The sequence below is a fragment of the Theobroma cacao genome, chromosome 1, assembly GCF_000208745.1.
Source record: "Theobroma cacao cultivar B97-61/B2 chromosome 1, Criollo_cocoa_genome_V2, whole genome shotgun sequence".
Taxonomy (NCBI): Eukaryota; Viridiplantae; Streptophyta; class Magnoliopsida; order Malvales; family Malvaceae; genus Theobroma; species Theobroma cacao.
Genome location: NC_030850.1, coordinates 29391097 through 29410171, shown reverse-complemented (window position 1 = coordinate 29410171; position 19075 = coordinate 29391097). Strand labels below are relative to the sequence as shown.

Here is a 19075-nt window from a genome sequence, read left to right as displayed (position 1 = left end):
TATATATATATATATATGATTATTTATTTTTTAAATATTAATATTTTTAAATGTTAATATATTATTATAATTTAATTATTAATATTTTAAAAGACTAATATTTTATTTATAATTTAATATTATTATGATTAAAGTATTAATAATTTTAATTAATTTCTAAATTTAAAATATTAATTTTTATAATATATAATTAAAAACTTAAAACTTTTATTATAATAAGATTTTTTAAAAAAACAACAAAAATACCCTTTATATAATTTAGTAAAATTTATACCAAAAGACAAATTTAAGAAAAAATTTTCTTTTTTAATTATTTAATTTTTATTTTCATTAAAATTTAAAAATTTATTATTAAATATTAGTATGATTTTTTATTTTTTCTCTCTTTGCATTTTTTATTTTTATTTATACTCATTAAAAAATTTATATATTAATAATAATTTAATAAATAAAATATTAATATTTTAAATATTAATTTTTATTTTTTTTCCTTTTTCCTTTCTTCTTCTTTATGGGCCAGCCATCGAAAATGTAACTCATATGATGAAACGTCGATCTGACACACCATGTGGCAGAATATGGCCATTAGGGCGTTAGATTGGCGCTTCTAACAATTGGATGTGACCGTGGAGTGCTCGATCCGATCATGGGGATCTGGTTGGGAAGCACCATATTCGATGCTTCCCGCTACCAGATCAAGCAATGGATTCCAAATCTGGAGACTCTTCGATTGAATCTTGTTGGAAAGTACTAGATCGAGCTTTTCGACCATATTCGATCGTAGAATCGTTGTCACCTCCACCATCGTCAGTCTCTGCCATCTTTATCTCTAGTGATGAGTGCAAGTTAGAGAGAGAATGAGAGAGGCAAGAACGTGAAAAGAGAGAAAAAGAAAAATGAGAAGAAAAATAAATATTTATTTATATAAGGTTGTAATATTTCTAAATTATAAGAAGTATTTTAATCTTATCAGATTTTAAAAGTATTCTTCCAGTCAGGGAATAGCAGATACCATGAAGGACTTGGGTTTTGTTAAGCTTGAGTTTTACCCCATTTTAAGGAATAGTTAATACTAAATAATAACTATTCTTTATGGCATTGCTTACCAAACGGAGACAAAGAGAAAACATGGGAATAGACAGGATTCCCTATACCAAACATGTGGTAAGGGTATTGCATACTTAAAAATCTGCATGGTATACTCAACCATATAAAAATATCAAAGCAATATTGCCAAGGCCAAAATTCTTGGCCATGGCAACTCAACTTGGAGGGTGTATAAATAGCTTCAATAACCTTGAAGCATCAATATCTTGATGACAAGATCATTAATTGATAACACCAATGGCAACTCAATGTGCAAGGAACCTGATAGGGGACATAGCATCAGTATAATACATTGCACAATAAAAAGCTGCTAATTAAAATGCCAATGAGTGTAATACATTGCACGTTTAGAACACCAAGGTACTATTTAATTTAGTAAACAAGTCACCAATTCTTAATCAAGGTACTATTCAAGTGTTAACTTTCTTAGAAACAGTGAAATCGAAAAAGGATAATCTAACTAGACTCAAAAGGTTCTTGGGCAGTGGAAATCCAGTATCCTTGATGGATTCACGCCAGGCATATTCTCTAGCACCATCCTTGTCAACTATCTTGATAACAAAAGTTGGAGGAGCGACAACCAGCCTTGAGCGAATCTCCATGATGTATTTATCTACCAAATCAATGGCTTCTTTCACTGTCATCCCACTATGGAAGTGTCTATCCATCATTGAGAGACAAAATTATGATCCATAACCAAATACTCCTTTATCAATCTTGTGAAGAATGGCAATGTAATCAAGGTAGTAGAAAGATGGTCCAATCTCCTTATCATAGCCTGCCAAAAGGATGTTGACAGAGTATGGGTTCTGCAAAACAGAAAAATCCAGTCATATGACAAGTTTGATACAACAAATAACACATGCATGCATATAATGAATGTTGTAGTTCTCATAAGAAGGTAATTGGCGATTCAGGGAATATGTTCTGAACAGGCTTCTTCATGTTAGATAAGCTACCAACTTAATGCATTGAGGAACAGATGATCCAATCCATGTAGAGCCTCACATGGTACACAGCATTGTTTGTTTCCTATACACTAAATTGGATCCACCTAATAATTTGTTAGCATTTCCTGTAAAATGGATAACCTAAATTGCAGCTTATAAAGTTGAAAAACTTATCTACAATTACATTTCTCAGGTAGCTTTGTTTGCGACTCTGTTTTATAATAGACTATAAGCTCTTTTTCCTTAAAGTCAGTAACTTCATATATTCCAGAATGTATTTTAACAATGCAGCCTTCTGTTTGATTGCTGAATATGGTAACATTAACTTCAATAATGATTTCATTTCCTTCCAAAACAATTCACCTATGCACATCATATGCTAAAAATCACCAAATTTTACCTCCAAAGTTAAATGTTCATTTCCGTAGCCGGTTTCATACTAGTTAAGAATCCCTCAGCGACTTGCGGGAGGGAGAGTACAGTCCATGGACGCACGCCAGAACACTATGATGCTAGAAAATATTACCCAATGAAAGAACCCCCCAACCCCCGAAAAAAAACACAAGAAAGAAAGAACGAAATGGGTAAAAAGAATCGAACCTGGCGCAAAGCAGTGGCAAGCTCTCCACGAGTAAAATTTGCAGCGGCAGCAGTGGTCAACGGAATTCCATTACGGAACTGATACAAGGCTACATTCTTCTGTATATATTCCGTGAACCGGGCCCTATAAGATTTCCAAAAGAAAAAACACGCCTTTTTTTTTTTTTTAAAAAAGAAAGTTATGTGCATGTATGTCAATGTCCCGCCTCGTTAATGAAACGACAATTGGATTCTTTGTATTAGCATCGAAGAGTTCAATTTTGGTTATGAACTAGATTAGAACCCGTGCTATATTGATTAAAGAACAAAAACAAATCAAAAATCTCAATGAAAGAAGTACCCAACAGTCAATCTGCATTATACGAAGAAAAAACACTAAGAAAATGAAGAAGAAGAAGGTGAAGCAAATCGAAAAGAGTAAAAAGCAATTAAACAGGGGAAATAGGGAAAATGATAAAGAAACAGGAGAAATCGAGAGAAGAAGAAAGTCAAGTGTAAAAAGACAACGGAAGAAAGGCAAAGAGGGAATTTCTGGAAGCCAATGCACTGCCCTGGATAGGTACTTTCACTACCACACCTGTTTAGGGACAATTTTAATAGATGTTATAGATTTTGTCACTAATTTCTTTTTGAACCCATTATTATAGAACCAAAAATATTTGCTTCTGCATAAGAATGATGTGGGAAGCAAACTTGAATTCTTATGTTTAGGTAATAATCTAAGTTGATGTTTTACCAAAAAGAAAAATGAAGTTTGTTACATTGTTGCAACTAAAAGCACGCAAAAGTCGTTCCTCTCTTTGACAAATTTGGTGCATTACTCAGCAATCAGTAAACCATAATTTTAGCTACGTCCTCTAATATTAGTCACTCCAGTTCCCCGTCTTGCGCGTGACTACCTAAATTAAGCTTCCCTGTCTCTACAAATACCCTGCCCCATTATTCCCTCGACCCATCAAAAACATTCCAGAAAGCAAAACACCAGTGACAAGAAGAAAACAAAGACAATGGCCAATAAGTTTGTTGCAGTGTTTCTGGTATGCATTGTTGTGGCAGCAACAATGTGCGTGCGAGAGGTCGAGGCGGATGAGGATCGTTTCTCTTCATGCTTCAGAAACTGCCAGCGGGACTGCCGCAACGATGGCCATGGCAACACCTTCTGCGAGATGAAGTGCGATGCTGATTGTGGGGCTAAGGAGGTTGCAGCCAAGCTCAATATTAACATATAGTCGTGGCCTTTGCGGGGAAAATTAAAGATTTTCGCCCAACGCTCTTAATTTTCATTACTGCACCAAATAAACTTTGACCTGCTTCGATTATTTCCCTGGTCAAATCTTGTATTTAATTCTTGGCAATCTTGTAATTTCCTTTCCCTTTTTAACATTTGGATAAAATGAAGAGTTGGATCTTGAAACTTGAGAGAAAAAGTAATAAACTCTTTGAATAGTATTTCTTTTTCTCCTTTATGCCATTGCTGTCATGCCGTCCTAATTACTACATTTACTTTTGTTGCTTTAGTTTCAACAAATTAACGTGAAATGCACATTGCTTTGATAATATGTTCAAAATCTGTAATACCTCAACCCGAATGACATTTACAATAAACGTGTAAGGTCAAAACCATACTTAACACTATGAAATTTAACTATTGATAAACTACTTTATTATCATTGAATTGTTTACCTCACATCATTTACTGAAATTAATTTCAATTTTATATTCACATGAAATAAACTCCAAATATATATACATATAATCTAAATCCGAACTCAATTAACATGCATGCATTTTTTTTAGGGTACTTGACATGCAAATTCTTAAGAGACATAAAAATTGTCATTATTCAAGAAAATCAAAGAGCCAAATAGATTAACTCACAACGGTGAAATAAGGCTAAACTATTCATTTAAATATAAGAAAGAAGAAGTGGGCTCTTTTACCATACGCCCAAAGCTAGAACCTAACGGGCCGTCACAGAGTGTGCCAGATTGGAGAAAAACGATCCCAACCCGTCACGAAATCGGGGCATCTTTCAAACCCGATATTTCATTAGGGAAAAACTGTGTAACCCAAAACCCTAAAACCTGACGTACAAGGTAGAAGGAGCACGTCCCAGATCCTCCAATTTATCCGCAAAAGGTCGGTGCTTTAGCTCTCTAAGGTATTCTCTAGCCCTCCTCCCTCCCTTTTTTTTTCTTCTTTTTCTACTCCTTGACTTCCTGTTTTTGTTCTGAATTTCTGAAGCTTTCGTTAGAGATTGAAATGGGTTGGAAGGCAGCTGAGAAGCTCATTAGGCACTGGAAAGTTCTCAGGGGTGACAATGTAAGCATTGGGTTATAAAATTCCATTTCCGTTTTTTAATGAGTCATTGGGAGCCAATTATATAGTTGTTTTCTTTAATCCATTCACAGGTGATGATAATTAGGGGCAAAGATAAAGGTGAAACTGGCATTATCAAACGCGTTATTCGATCTCAGAATCGGGTTATTGTTGAAGGGAAAAATCTGGTCAGACTCTCTTTAAAATTTAAAATATGGGTCTTTCTCTGTTACTTGGAAGGGTTATTTTTCATCTCTGTTTTTTATTTTAAAGGTAAAAAAGCACATTAAGCAAGGACCTGGTCATGAAGGTGGTATATTTACGGTTGAGGCTCCACTTCATGCCTCAAATGTTCAAGTTGTTGACCCCGTTACTGGGTATTGGATTTAATTCTGATTTTATATTTGCTGATTTGCATTATTATTTTTTTTAACAAATAAAAGATGTTTTTGATGGATTAATATTGATGTAGGAAGCCTTGTAAGGTCGGAGTTAGATATCTAGAAGATGGAACTAAGGTGAGAGTATCTAGAGGTATAGGAGCATCTGGTTCTATAATTCCTCGCCCTGAGATCTTGAAGATAAGGACAACACCAAGACCTACAGTTGGTACTTAACTATGCTTATTGCTCTTCCCCACTTTAAGTTGAATGTTGTCCTATTTACCCCCTTTATGCAACAGTATGCAGCATATATATCTTTCATTTTCACCTTAATTTTGGAATTTGCATTTGGAAGAGCACTTTTTATTAAGAAAAGTGTCTTTGCATTTCCATTAAAAAAAATTAATCTTTCATTGCTGATTGCGCATTGCCTATAAACTAGTCAAGATAATTGCCCTATCAAAAAATTTGGTGACTAGAAATTGTAAATGTATTGAGTTGTGGATTCATTGGGATGGCAATGTTGTCTGCGATGATTTTTGTGGATAGGAAATATGGTTGAACCCTCAATTAATATGTTGATTTTCAGGTCAGTGAACTCAAATACAGTTAACTATAAGCTATAAAGTGGTCCTTAAAGGAAGTAGAACAGAGCTTTTTGCCATCTATGCTATTTTGGATAATCTAACAATTGCAGCGCTGGGCCTCTCTCCAATACAATTCTAGGAATGACAATAAATTGGGAATTGCCAAGACTAGACACTTGACATGCACATGATCCTATGAAGGCCATAAGTTTGTAAAAGATACCTATACATGCATACTTGGTAATCACGTCTCTTTTTGTAATTAGAAGACAACATAAGGGAAGATTGGTGTGTCGATCTGAATACTTATTATAGGTTATGGTTATCAGTTTCTGCCATGGAGCTACTTACCAATATTGTAAAATTTTATTGAATCACTTAGTTTTTTGAGATTTGAGTTTCATTCCCTCCTTTTAAGGAATATCGAAGAGCATATAGCATTGTGTTGCTAAGGAATATTGAAGAGCGTGTAGCATTGTGTTGCTAAAGAATGGGGTAACAAAGATCAAAAACAGAATGGGGTAGCATTGTTTTGTTTGTTATGGGGTCTATATTATAGGGAGCAAATGAAGAATATTACATGCTCTTGGGTATTATGTACATATATACAATTGGATTTCAGAAACTATACTGCTTTCTTTTGTAGTTTTCTTATCTAACCATAATTATTATTGCTTGTCAGTTCTTTTGCCATTAGTAAGGGGCTGTTGTTCATAAGTATGTGAATGTTAGATGTAGTTTGTAGTTCCGATTTGTCTTATTGGTTGTATAATCTGTGGGTTACAGATAAGAAACTTGTGTAGAACAGTAATGTAAATTAGTAATACAAAATATATGGTGTCCAAATATTACATGCAACTCATTTCGGCTGTTATGTTTCGCAGCTGGTCCCAAGGATACTCCAATGGATCTTGTATTGGAGAAGACATATGATTCTAAAACCGGGAAGGGTATGCCCGACCTTTAAAGAACTTCTTTCAATCTCATGGGAGGCATCAAACATATTGTGCTGAGAGGCTATGGAAATATGGTACATGGATCTGGGGCATTAGCCTAGCATGAATAATGTTCTTACGAGTCTGCATCTAGCTTTAATCTGGTTGGCAGATGTTGCAAGTAAATCTTCGGGATTGTATTTAAACGTCCAAGGTTTAGCACGTTTCTGTTGGATTACCCATTCACCAATTTCTTGTGCGTCTATATCGCATCTGTTAAGACAGTCTCACAGACGAGAATGAATTTGCATTGCTGTATCCGAAGTGGTGATCTCGAGGAATTAGTTTGAAATCACCCCGCTTTTCTATTTATCCAAAAGGAATCTTCTATTGGTTCCACCTAACTCAGTATGTGATCCTTGATCCGGATTAAGAGTTCTTTTTTGCTTTTTAAAATAACATTAAGGGCTCTTAATGATTTGAGACGTAAAGGAGTCAAGTTACTTGACTCTTATTTGTTAAATACTCAAATTCGATTTGTTCATTATCCAAGCTGAGATAGTTTGAGTAATTTGGAGTTTTAATTTTGAACTCGAGTTTGAGTTTAAGTTTTGAGCTATTTACATATGTTAACAATAATCAAGTTTAATTGAATCATATCAAATTATAGTTCAATTATTTTTTAAGTCGAGCTTGAACACAAAAATATAAAACTCGATGGAGCTGAATTCGAGCTTAGAGTTTCTAATTGAGCCGAGCTGGATTCGATTTACACCGTACAGTAATGGTACTTGAATCAGTTCTATGCCAGATATATTTATGGATCAGAGATCGTTTCAAGTTGCTAAGGTCCAGGGACCTCTCTATGTTGCGCCTTAACTCGATATGACTTCCGCCTTTCAGAAAGCAAATCCGAATCTGATCTTCGCGTATTTGATTGCAATTCTAAATGGACATGGACAAACAATGCCCCAAAAACGCTGCTGAATAATCCATAAAACGACAACTTTAAAGTCAGATGCTGCCTTAGTATTTGCCATGACCGTACGGCCACGTGAAGGCTCCATTCTAAAAACATTAGGATGCCATGCAATGGCTTCGCTACAGTCCTGACTGCCAACTCAAAGCCCCATCAGACAAGATTTTCTTTCTTGTCCCACCCAACATTACTCAGCGATTAACTAGCCTTGACACGTTACAGTGACACCCGTCTTCATGCATGCTCTTACGGTCTTATTTGCCACTATCTTCCTCCTCCGTGCGCATCGTGCGATATATATGTATAATCCAATGTTCATCTTCTCTCTGCATCAAGTGGGATTTAAAAAATGGCTGCCAAAGCAAAGCTTTCTTTAATTCTTGTTTTGATCCTGTCTGTTTTGGTTCTGTATGCTGGCTTAGGCGTAGCTAAGCAAGACCCTGAACAAAAACAATGCAGGCACCAGTGCAGGGTCCAGCAACAATACAGCGAGGAAGAGAAGGAAGAATGTGGGAGGAAATGTGAAGATTATCACAGAGAGAAGAAGGCATGTGAAGATTATCACAGAGAGAAGAAGGAGGTGGCCATGAGCGTGATGAATATTGGAGCGTGGTAAATCCGTATCAGAGTCTGGGAGAGTGCCAGAGGCAGCGCGAGAGACTAGGAGGAGAGGAGAGGCAGCTGTGTCTACTACGGTGCCAAGAGAAATGGAGGATAGAGCAGAAGAGACGGGGAGAGGAAGACAAAATCGAGAAAGAGGAAGTGCAAGACAAGCAAAACCCGTATGTGTTTGAAGATGAACATTTCTCTACAGAAGTCAAGACAGAGCAAGGAAGAGTTGATCTTCTCACGAAGTTCACAAAGAAGTCTGAGTTGCTTCGTGACATTGAGAATTACAGACTAGCCCTTCTTGTTGCTAATCCAAACTCATTTGTCATTTTGATGCTGACGCTGTCTTCGTTGTTACTCAAGGTTATTCTTTCTTTCAACTATTGTCATCTGGGAATTTGAATTTGTGTTCATGTTTTGATAGTTTTACTTGGGTACTAATTTTAATTGAGTATTGCGTTTTTTACCATAATCATATATCATAGGGCGTGGAACAATCACATTGATCGATGAAGATAGCAGAGAGAGCTTCAACATTGAACTTGGAGATATCGTCAGGGTTCGTGCTGGCACTCCTATATATTTGATCAACAGAGATGACAATGAGAAACTCCACATCGTCGAGTTTTTCCGACCCGTTAATCTTCCAGGCCATTACAACGTAAATCCTCTTTCTCCACAATCATAATGTTTTATATAGAATATAGAGCTTTATTTTCCTGATCTAGGTTTTTTGATGCAGGTATTTTTCGGTGCTGGTGGTGAAGGAGCAGAATCTTTCTACAAAACATTCAGCATTGAGATTCTCGAAGCTGCCTTAAGGGTAAGTCCTAATCCACACTCTTTCTAACTATATATATATATATGGATCCAAGTATACTGCAAACTTTTTCTTGATACATCCAGACTTCAAGAGACAAGTTGGAGAGCTTTTTCGAGAAACAGGACAAAGGACCCTTCCTCGAAGCCTCCAAAGAACAAATCCAGGCCTTGAGTAGCCGCCAGGAAGGTGGCAGTGGCGGTGCTTTCTGGCCTTTCGGAGGTGAATTAAGGGGTGCCTTCGACCTCTTCAGAAGGCGCTAACCCTCTCAGTCTAACAAATATGGCCAGCTCTTTGAAGTTGATGCATATGCATTCAGGCCGCTCGGAGGCCTCGACCTCAGGGTCTCCTATGCGAATATCACCAAAGTAATTTCCCCCCTCCCTATTTTGTGCATGCATGCAAATAGGAAATGAATCTTGCTTTACTACAATATCATAAAAATATGGAGATAATAATGTTCTGCTTATGTTCCAGGGCTGTCTGTCTGCACTATACTACAACTCAAGGGCAACGAAGATAGCCATTGCTGTAAAAGGTGAAGGATACTTTGAAATGGTGTGTCCTCATGTCTCCTCTAAATCAAGTGATCAACAACGCCGGGATTTCACAAGCTCGGAAAGAAGAAAGAGCGACCCTAGTTACCAGAAAATTAACTCACGTTTGAAGATCGATACTGTGTTCGTTGTTCCTGCAGGTCACAGTTGCTTCAAGAATAAACAACCTAGAGACTCTATGTTTTGAAGTAAATTTGCAAGACAACGTCCGGTACCCTCTCGCAGGTAAACTTATTCATAATCCTTCAGTTTTTGAGATAATTATCCCTTGTGTCTAGAGTTTGGTTATTTATCTCGTTCTGTTTCTTTCGGTCCCTACAGGGAAGGGTAATACTGTGAAGCAATTCGAGAAGGAAGCTAAGGAGATAGCCTTTAAGACAAAGGAAGATGAGGTGGATAACACCTTTGACAACCAAGAAGAGGAGTTCTTTTTCCCTGGAACAAGGCAACGAAGAGGGCCAGCTTATGAATGAGGAGAAGCAGGGGATCGTAGATATAGAAAGGCAGATGTAAGACGAGGCTTCAGCTTTCGGATTTTGATTAGAGAAGCCCTGAGCTGCTTGGTGGTTTTACAGTTTTGTAGTTATGAATGTTGTGAAATATAATAATATGCGTGATCTACTTGTGTTTTTGAACACGTCTTGTAAGTATTGAGATTAAATAAAACCTATGAAGCTATCTATATTATCCTCAGCTGCAGAGCTCAACATCTGCCTTTATTATAATAATAAGAAGTTAATGTCCAACGCAAAAGTCTGTCAAGCATACGCACCCAAAAAGTTAGGAATGTACCTCCAAACACTATTTCAGTTTGGCCATCTTTCCAGTATTTGCATAATGCCATTTTTTGCATTAGCTTTACATGTGTCCATCCAGCACCCACTTCCACACTTGGTGATTTTGTCAAACAGACTCCTGGTTCAGTGCTCTGTTAACAGACGGCCACAAAGTCGTTAATAGAGCTTTTATACTGGATCACCGGTAAAACTGCATTATATTGTAGCTATTGCTACTGCCTAAGAAACATCAGACGCAGTCTCGCAGTCGCTTTGAACAGGAAAAGTACGAGTCGTTCACACTCGTCCAGAATCCGGCACTATATTCGTAAACAATGGATGAACTGCAGCTTTGTAAACAACGAATAAACTACAATAAAAGAACTCAGTGAGGATGTGCCCAAGTACGGGTCTTTCATACTCATCCACACTGCATTTAACAGGAAAGACTATGGTTCTTTCACACTCATCCAGAATCTGGCACTATATTCCTAAACAATGAATGAACTACAGTTTTGTGAACAACGAATAAACTCCAATAAAAGAACTCAGTAAGGCTGTTTGAAAGTATCTAAAAATTGAACTTTTCACCAAAAACCATCCTTCAAGTTCAAATGTCCGCTGTAAGAAAGTTTCCTGATAGAGATACCTGGACAGAAAAATCATTCTATTTCTTCAGCTACATTGCTAAAAATGTGTTGGTACACCCAAGCATACGGTGTGTCAAACATCTCATTAAAAATCTGTGTGCATACAAGAATGCGTGCCTCAAGCAAGAATAACACGAGGAAACATACCTTCTCGCCCAGCTTGAACGGAGGAAGACCCTTGTATGGGCATGTACTGCAGCGAAATGCATCACCTAGTCCACACTGTGCACAGTTTCAAAGAGACAGGAAAAGCAAAAGTATTAATCCACAGTGCCCACAATTTCAACGCACAAGAAAAAACAAAAGCATTAAAAAGAATAAAAGCAAAAGAAATCAGTCCTTGACAGCACCATAATAATAAAATCAGTACAAATCAACCAAACCAAAAAAGAGATAGGAGATAAAACAAGATATACATTGCCACATGCTGATTGAGGGTTATTCAACTGATCCATAGTCAATTCGAGCTTCTGCACTTTCTCCTCTTGTTCGGCCCTTCCACAAGTACAGTTCTTGCAGGCTTTCCTTGTGCTTCCTACTTCACAGTCACCAACTGAAAAAACGATATTTTTGAATTGTGTTACATATAAATATCCCTAGAACTTTCCACATAAAGGATGCAAAACCAATAACTCTGGGTCTTGTCAGGTCTTGCCATCTTACCGGGTGGTAATTGGGGTTTCTTAAAATCCTCTTCAGTTAAGAGGGAATCTTCATCAATGAGATCTGAATCATCATCCACCTGAATTTTCAATGGACTTTTCATGGTCCTTTTAATAGCAAAAGAAGACCCAATCTTCCAAGATGGCTTCTTAGCCTTAACCTAAAAGTGGTAACATTCAATAGTTAGCTTATTACGAGAGTCCTACCAAAAGAGTATATAAGGCTCGGATTGACAAGAATGACAGAATTAAGATAACATGCCCCATTTCAATAGTAAAATAGTGCAACCTAATGCAGTATTCCTCAGTCACAGGTATCAAAAAGGGGAAGAAGATTAAATAAAATACCAAATGATAGAATGACTAAATTAGAATTCATAATTCCATCAATAAACTAACTTCTCAACTTCAAAGCAGAAGGTTTTAACCAACACGGATAAAAGAAATTTACACCCATTTAAAAGAGAAGATGTTTCTTTGTTCTACCATCTTAAGATAACATCCGATTAAACTCAAATGAAGTTACAAAGCTAAACAAACATACTGTCAACAACAGCAGGGAAAAACTCACCCCAAAAGATTGTGCAATTGGTTTTAGTTGAAAACGTTCTTCTTCTAAAAATCCTGCCAATAGTAAATTGCGCTCAATAGCAGACATTACCTGCAAGAAACTCTAGTAAATTGTCTTACTACAAATTCATCCCATCAAAATCAGAAACCACAAGATCTTTACCTTATCTACTTCATTTGTCCCAGGCTGAAAACTCCGGTAAACCACCAACATCCCACCAGGCGTCAAAACTCTAAAGATTTCGGGAAACAACTCTTCAACAGGAAATTCAACTGAGGTAGACAAGGAAATGACCTTGTCTACAGAGGATGATTCTAGTGGCAGCTTAGCTGAGATAAACCCCGTGAACAAAACATATACCCAAACATAAGCACTGAAGTTACCATATAAGAAAAATCTAATAAAACAACAAAAGAATAATAGGGAAAATAACACGGTATGGAGATATTGAAACCATTCAATTGCGACTTACTTTTTGCCTCATAGTGAAATCATACATTTTTGCTATCGATTAAAATAAAAAATTGAACTTAATTCTTCAAATATATATATTCTAAATTGAAAACTACAAAATTAAAAGTAGTGCAAAAATACCTAAAGAAGAAGCTTGCATAATAATAAGAGGTTCGGAGCGCTTGGCGTCTTCGTTCTCAAAATCCCTAATTGCATTTAGCGCATTAAGGGCGTAACCTGCATCATCCGTAAGCGCCAAGACAGTGCTCCGCTCCGACGTCGAATCCTATCAAGGGAAAAAACAAGAGTTTAAAATTAAAGAAAAATAAAGCTGCAGCATACAGAATCGTCAACTATTTTACGGAATCCTCAATTTTAATCTTAAAAAAAGTAAAAGGTTTTGAACAAGATGTAAAAAGGAAAAAAAGAAAAGAAAAATTCAGTTCCGGAGAATATATATTGAGAAAGCAACCGGCCAAAGATCTAACATTTCACGAACCAAGCGATTTCCAGCGAAAATATAAGGCCAGAAATTTTGATATTCTTTTTCTAAAAAATGGAGAACAATAATTAAAAAAATAATAAGTTCTTTAAAAATGAAAATAAAGGAAAAGAAAAGAGATGATACTCACCATGTCGATCAGGGTTCAAAATCGTGAAAGAAGATCCGTACAGAATTTATTTCTTGATTTTTCGGCTGTTAATCTGGTTTTAGCTTTCTGCAATGTGCGATTCCACACCGCACAGCCTTTCCGCTTTTGAAATTACCACGCGACGAAATGATGGCGGTGGGAAAGAGGCTGGTGGCTGATTTTTAAATTAGGGCAATTAATCAGGTGTGACAAACGCACATGGAATACCAAACTCTTGCCCCCGCCACGTGGAATTTGAAACTAGGCCCACAAAAGGCCCATGTTTAATACTCTAGGCCTCTCACAAGCCCACCATGGCCCAGCCCATCTTAACTGATTTTTCTCCCCCTCGTTTTCCTGTTTCCTCTCCTGCGGAAGTGAAACTTCTCCTTCAGTGCTTGTTCTCTTCACCTGCATTTCTCCACGCCAATTTTGATGATCCTTGGCAACTTGACTGTTGGACTGTAAGTTTTAATTTTTCCCCTTAGGAGAAAAAAAAGGAGTTTATTCATTTTCCAGTTAGACAAGCGTATAATTAAATTTTATTATGTCCTTGCTTTATTTGATAAAATGTCTCGCCGAGATTGGACTCCTGCTTGCTAGCTTCTCCCTGCTTGAAAGCTAAAACTGTTAGTATCTTCTTTTGTTTTGATAAAATCGGTTAAGAAGAAGATGATTTGCCATTATTTCTTGTACTTTAAAGTTACCTTTGTGTGCATTTGAACTCTCTTATGTAAGTTGCAGTTTTTTCAGTGGATTAGATTTCTCAGAAAAGCCGTTAATATTGCAGGTTGTGATCCATGTTAACATTTTCGTAACTTGCTTTCCATTACGAAAATGAGGCGTCCAATCATGGCTGTCTCCCCTGCTTTCTTATTTGCCTTACTTCCTGATAGCCTTTATGCTGTTGTAAGGATTTGCAGATGCCAGTTTCCTGTTTATTGGAGTCACAGGCCGATTTGTGGGATCTCTGACTCCTTTTCGAACAACATAAAGACACAAATTGCATCTTCAAGTCTTCGGAATAGGTTGACGCTATTTTCAACAATGGCTGCTCCAATCCTGGTCCAGGCTCGCGACCCAGCTAAGTTAAATATGGAATTGCAAAATGCAATTGATGAGCGTAGATATATTGACACATGGAAGCTGTATGAACAGCACATGCAGATGGAAGGGTTTCCTCGAAAATCTGTTGTGAACAGGCTTCTGACAGGTTTTGCAGAAAGCCTTGATGTTCAATGGCTTGAGAAGGCTTATGGGATGGTCGAACAAGCCTTTGAGGAGAGTAAACAGAACTTGCTGGAAAAGGAGCCTCTGCTTTATCTTTCTCTTGCTCTTGCCAGATGCGGTTTGTCAGTTCCTGCATCAACCATTCTTAGAAAATTGGTAGCAACAGAACAATTTCCTCCTACAACTGCCTGGTCAGCCATCTTGGCCCACATGTCACAAACAGCTCCTGGGGCTTACCTAGCTTCTGAATTGATTCTTGAGATAGGTTACTTATTCCAGGACGGGAGGGTGGACCCCCGTAAGAAGAGTAATGTACCTTTGATTGCTATGAAGCCTAATGCTACTGCATTCAGCATCGCTTTGGCTGGGTGCCTCTTGTTTGGGACAACAAGGAAAGCAGAGCAGCTCCTTGACATGATGCCTCGAATTGGTGTAAAAGCTGATGCAAACTTATTGATTGTAATGGCACATATATATGAGAGAAATGGGCGAAGAGAAGAGCTGAGAAAACTTAAGAGGCACATAGATGAAGCTTGTAACTTAACTGATATTCAATTTCGGCAGTTTTATAATTGCTTGCTTACTTGCCATTTAAAATTTGGTGATCTTGATTCTGCCTCCAATATGGTTTTGGAAATGCTACGGAAAGCAAAGGAAGCACAGAACTCTCTTGCTGCTGCTACACTTGTGCTTGAAACTGCTGGAAATGATAACAGGCCCCCCTTTACACTAATTTCTGGGCCAAATCAGAGCCAACAAGAACCAAATGGCTCGCATAACATTAGCTTAATTGAGAATAAGATTATATCTTACAATGAGTTCTCTAGAGATAGAACTTTTGCAAAACTTGGGAATGAGGCTAAGGAAGTACTTCTCAGTTTACTAGCTAAGCTGCAGACACAAGTTGAACTGATTACAACTGAGCATGGAATTCTCCAACCAACAGAAAAAATTTATGTGAAATTGGTTAAGGCTTTCCTTGAAGCTCGGAAGATTAAGGATTTGGCTCAGTTTCTTATCAAGGCAGAGAAAGAAGATTCCCCAGTTTCCAATGATGATTCAGCCTTGGTTCATGTTATCAATTCATGCATTTCACTTGGGTGGTTAGATCAAGCACATGACCTTCTTGATGAGATGCGCTTCGCTGGGGTTAGAACTGGTTCTTCCACATATGCCTCCCTCTTGAAAGCATACTGTAAAGCAAATCGCCTAGGAGAAGTCACATCACTTTTACGAGATGCTCAGAAGGCTGGGATCCAACTAGATTCTAGTTGTTATGACACAATGATACAATTGCGGGTGCTGCAGCAGGATACCCAAGGAGCACTTCATCTATTCAAAGAGATGAAGGAGGCTAAGATACCAAGAGGTGGTAATCAAGAATTTGAGAGGTTGGTTCAAGGGTGTACAGGCAATGGTGAAGCAGGGTTAATGGCAAAGCTCTTGCAAGAAATCAGGGAAGGACAGAAACTGGATAGTGGAGTACACGACTGGAATAATGTAATCCATTTTTTCTGTAAGAAGAGGTTAATGCAAGATGCTGAAAAAGCTCTGATGAAAATGCGGAGTCTGGGGCATGCCCCAAATGCTCAAACGTTCCACTCTATGGTCACCGGATATGCTGCAATTGGAGGAAAATATATTGAGGTAACAGAGCTTTGGGGCGAAATGAAATCAATTGCTTCTTCAACCTCAATGAAGTTTGATCAGGAACTTCTGGATTCTTTGCTTTATACATTTGTAAGGGGTGGATTTTTTGTCAGAGCTAATGAAGTGGTGGACATGATGGAGAAAGGGAACATGTTCATTGACAAGTACAAGTACCGGACCCTCTTCTTGAAGTACCATAAAACACTTTACAAGGGCAAGGCTCCTAAATTCCAGACAGAAGCCCAACTAAAGAAGAGGGAAGCAGCATTGACGTTCAAGAAGTGGGTTGGTTTATATTAAGGAGATTCGTTTGACTGCTACATGTAATTTAGAGCAGTAATGGTGAGAGCAGATTCTCTAAAATCCTAGAGAGAATGAAATTGGTACCACCGAAGTTACCAATATCTATTTTTGGCTGTTGGCTTCAGCAGATGTATGTAAATATAAGGAATCGGGATGACAGTAAAGGGGAGAATGGCGGCTGTGACTAAGGTGTGAGGCCATGTGAGAACTTCAATTTTGTTAACAGAATTGATGTCTGTAAGATTGTAACGTGGTTGGTCAGATAAGCTATACGACCTCATGTCTACTTATTAATTATAGAATAAACTTTGTTAGAATGCTGAGTAGAACACTTTTTTCTTTTCTTTTGAATAAATTGCAAAATAATCCAATTTGATTTTAATAAACATGAGACTAGTATAGAACGCGTATCTTGGTTCTTCTAACAAGTTCAAAACTGCCTGGTAGAGTGGCAGTGGTAGACCAACTATTTAACCACACACGGGACCGCAAAAGATTAAATTTAGAAAAAATAGTGAGAAATTACCTTTTTTGATAAAAATATTTTAAAAGTAATCATCAAAATAAGTTTAATTGTTTTTAGTCATATTTAATCATAACTTGACGAAAATACTTTCTAAACTATTTTAAATAAATTAAACCATTCATTACAATTTCTCTCCATTTGTACTTTGGATTTCTCTCTCACCATCACAATCTCTCAAATTTTATCGATTTTTCTATTCGACATACATCTGCTATACTTCCGATTTCTTTCTCTCACGTTTTCAGATTTCTATTTCTTACGCTTTTAAAACACCAAATAATGGTTTTAATGTGTTTGGATGGGTGACTATTTGGAAAATTCGATTTTTTAGGTATTTTGGATTAAACTAAAACGATAGAAATAATCACAAATGTATAAAATAGTTTTTAATTGAATCAATTCGGAGCCTAAATACCAATAAACTCAAAATTTTGAAATTTATAAATTTAGGTTTTTAAAGATTTTTTTTTATTTTTAGTCAAAGTAGGTGTTTTAGATAAAAAAAATTGTATTTTGATTTATGAAAATATGTTAGAAACACTTTAATCTGTGTCAAATTGTCAAAAAAAAGTTTGAGAGGATTTGAAGTTTTGGTTCATAAGTAACAATAACATTTTAGACATTAAAATGTAACAAAATGTTTTTAAATATGTCGTGTAACAACAATATTTTTTCAACATAGCGTGTAACAACCTTTTTTAACCATAGCGTGTAACATTTTTTTTACATGACGTATAACAACAGTATTTTTTTTCAAAATGACGTGAAACAACCTAACCATGGCTTGTCATAAGTTTTTGTACATGACGTGTAACAACTTAACCATAGCTTGTCATAGGTTTTTGTACTTGTCTTGTCACATATTTTTATACATAGCATATAACACGCTAACCATGACTTGTCACAGATTTTTGTACATGACGTATCACATATTTTTGTACATAGCGTGTAACACGTTAACCATGACTTATCACAGGTTTTTGTACATGACATGTAATAAGCTAACCATAGCTTGTCACATATTTTTGTACATGACAGATAACAAGCTAACCATGACTTGTCACATATTTTGTATATAGANGTATATAGAGTGTAACATGCTAACCATGGCTTGTCACAGGTTTTTGTACATGACGTGTCATATATTTTTGTACATAGCGTGTAACACGCTAACCATGACTTGTCATAGGTTTTTGTACAGTGTCGTATTTTTTTGTACATAGCGTATAACACGCTAACCATAACTTGTCATAGGTTTTTGTACATGACCTGTCACATATATTTTGTACATAACGTGTAACACGCTAACCATGGCTTGTCACAGATTTTTGTATATGGCGTGTAACAAGCTAATCATAGCTTGTCACAGGTTTTTATACATGGCTTGTCATATATTTTTGTACATGACATGTAACAAGCTAACCATGACTTATCACATGTTTTTGTACATAGCGTGTCACATATTTTTATACATAGCGTATAACACGCTAACTATAGCTTGTCACAGATTTTTATATATGACGTGTTATATATTTTTGTACATAATGTATAACACGCTAACTATGGCTTGTCACAGGTTTTTGTACATGACGTGTAACATCATAGCTTGTAACTCATTAAGGGTAATTTTGTTCAACTTGACCTAAAAATAGTTAAAATTATAAAAAAATTATTTTTAAAAACATCTTATTTTTAAAGATTATTTTTTAAAATGTCTCTTAAATTTATCCCTCTAAAATAATTTTTTAAAAAAATAAAATAAAATAAGAAAAAAAA

At 36.5% G+C, this 19075-nt stretch overlaps 4 protein-coding genes and 2 pseudogenes across 5 annotated transcripts; 4 read left to right on the top strand and 2 right to left on the bottom strand.

The window, feature by feature from the left end:
- LOC18613308 lies at positions 1427 to 3210 on the bottom strand (annotated as a pseudogene).
- LOC18613306 (50S ribosomal protein L24) lies at positions 4612 to 7292 on the top strand. Of its 2 annotated transcripts, none has more exons than XM_007050482.2 (6): positions 4612 to 4818; positions 4902 to 4979; positions 5069 to 5164; positions 5250 to 5353; positions 5449 to 5585; positions 6831 to 7292. In XM_007050482.2, the coding sequence occupies exons 2-6, from the start codon at positions 4920 to 4922 to the stop codon at positions 6911 to 6913; spliced, it is 480 nt and encodes a 159-aa protein (XP_007050544.1). In that variant the 5' UTR covers positions 4612 to 4818; positions 4902 to 4919; the 3' UTR covers positions 6914 to 7292. The 2 variants fall into 2 exon arrangements, with proteins under 2 accessions (XP_007050544.1, XP_017984244.1); XM_018128755.1 differs by having other exon boundaries at positions 4617 to 4796.
- On the top strand, positions 7418 to 9170 carry LOC18613305 (vicilin-like antimicrobial peptides 2-2). The gene is given in 4 exon segments (XM_018128735.1): positions 7418 to 8417; positions 8420 to 8791; positions 8794 to 8832; positions 8955 to 9170. Coding segments are annotated over 4 exon segments (822 nt in total). The 5' UTR covers positions 7418 to 8209; the 3' UTR covers positions 9158 to 9170.
- On the top strand, positions 9170 to 11134 carry LOC108660445 (annotated as a pseudogene).
- Positions 10895 to 13762, bottom strand: LOC18613304 (anamorsin homolog). Its single transcript, XM_007050478.2, has 8 exons — positions 13591 to 13762; positions 13100 to 13244; positions 12668 to 12834; positions 12506 to 12595; positions 11936 to 12095; positions 11689 to 11825; positions 11420 to 11494; positions 10895 to 11271 (listed from the first exon to the last, which is right to left on the bottom strand). Exons 1-8 carry the CDS (start codon positions 13591 to 13593, stop codon positions 11233 to 11235), a joined length of 816 nt encoding a protein of 271 aa, XP_007050540.2. The 5' UTR covers positions 13594 to 13762; the 3' UTR covers positions 10895 to 11232.
- LOC18613303 (pentatricopeptide repeat-containing protein At1g03100, mitochondrial) lies at positions 13926 to 17093 on the top strand. The gene is made up of 2 exons (XM_007050477.2): positions 13926 to 14054; positions 14381 to 17093. Exon 2 carries the CDS (start codon positions 14428 to 14430, stop codon positions 16768 to 16770), a length of 2343 nt encoding a protein of 780 aa, XP_007050539.2. The 5' UTR covers positions 13926 to 14054; positions 14381 to 14427; the 3' UTR covers positions 16771 to 17093.

Excerpts from the sequence above, each read along its gene's own strand:
- LOC18613306 (XM_007050482.2), top strand. The coding sequence starts at position 4,920 with ATGGGTTGGAAGGCAGCTGAGAAGCTCATTAGGCACTGGAAAGTTCTC. Across the intron at positions 5,354-5,448 it reads GTTGTTGACCCCGTTACTGG|GAAGCCTTGTAAGGTCGGAG; the intron begins GTATTGGATTTA and ends ATATTGATGTAG. Across the intron at positions 5,586-6,830 it reads AACACCAAGACCTACAGTTG|CTGGTCCCAAGGATACTCCA; the intron begins GTACTTAACTAT and ends TATGTTTCGCAG.
- LOC18613304 (XM_007050478.2), bottom strand. Across the intron at positions 12,835-13,099 it reads TATGCAAGCTTCTTCTTTAG|CTAAGCTGCCACTAGAATCA; the intron begins GTATTTTTGCAC and ends GGTTTATCTCAG. Across the intron at positions 11,826-11,935 it reads GAAACCCCAATTACCACCCG|TTGGTGACTGTGAAGTAGGA; the intron begins GTAAGATGGCAA and ends TCGTTTTTTCAG.
- LOC18613303 (XM_007050477.2), top strand. The coding sequence starts at position 14,428 with ATGAGGCGTCCAATCATGGCTGTCTCCCCTGCTTTCTTATTTGCCTTA.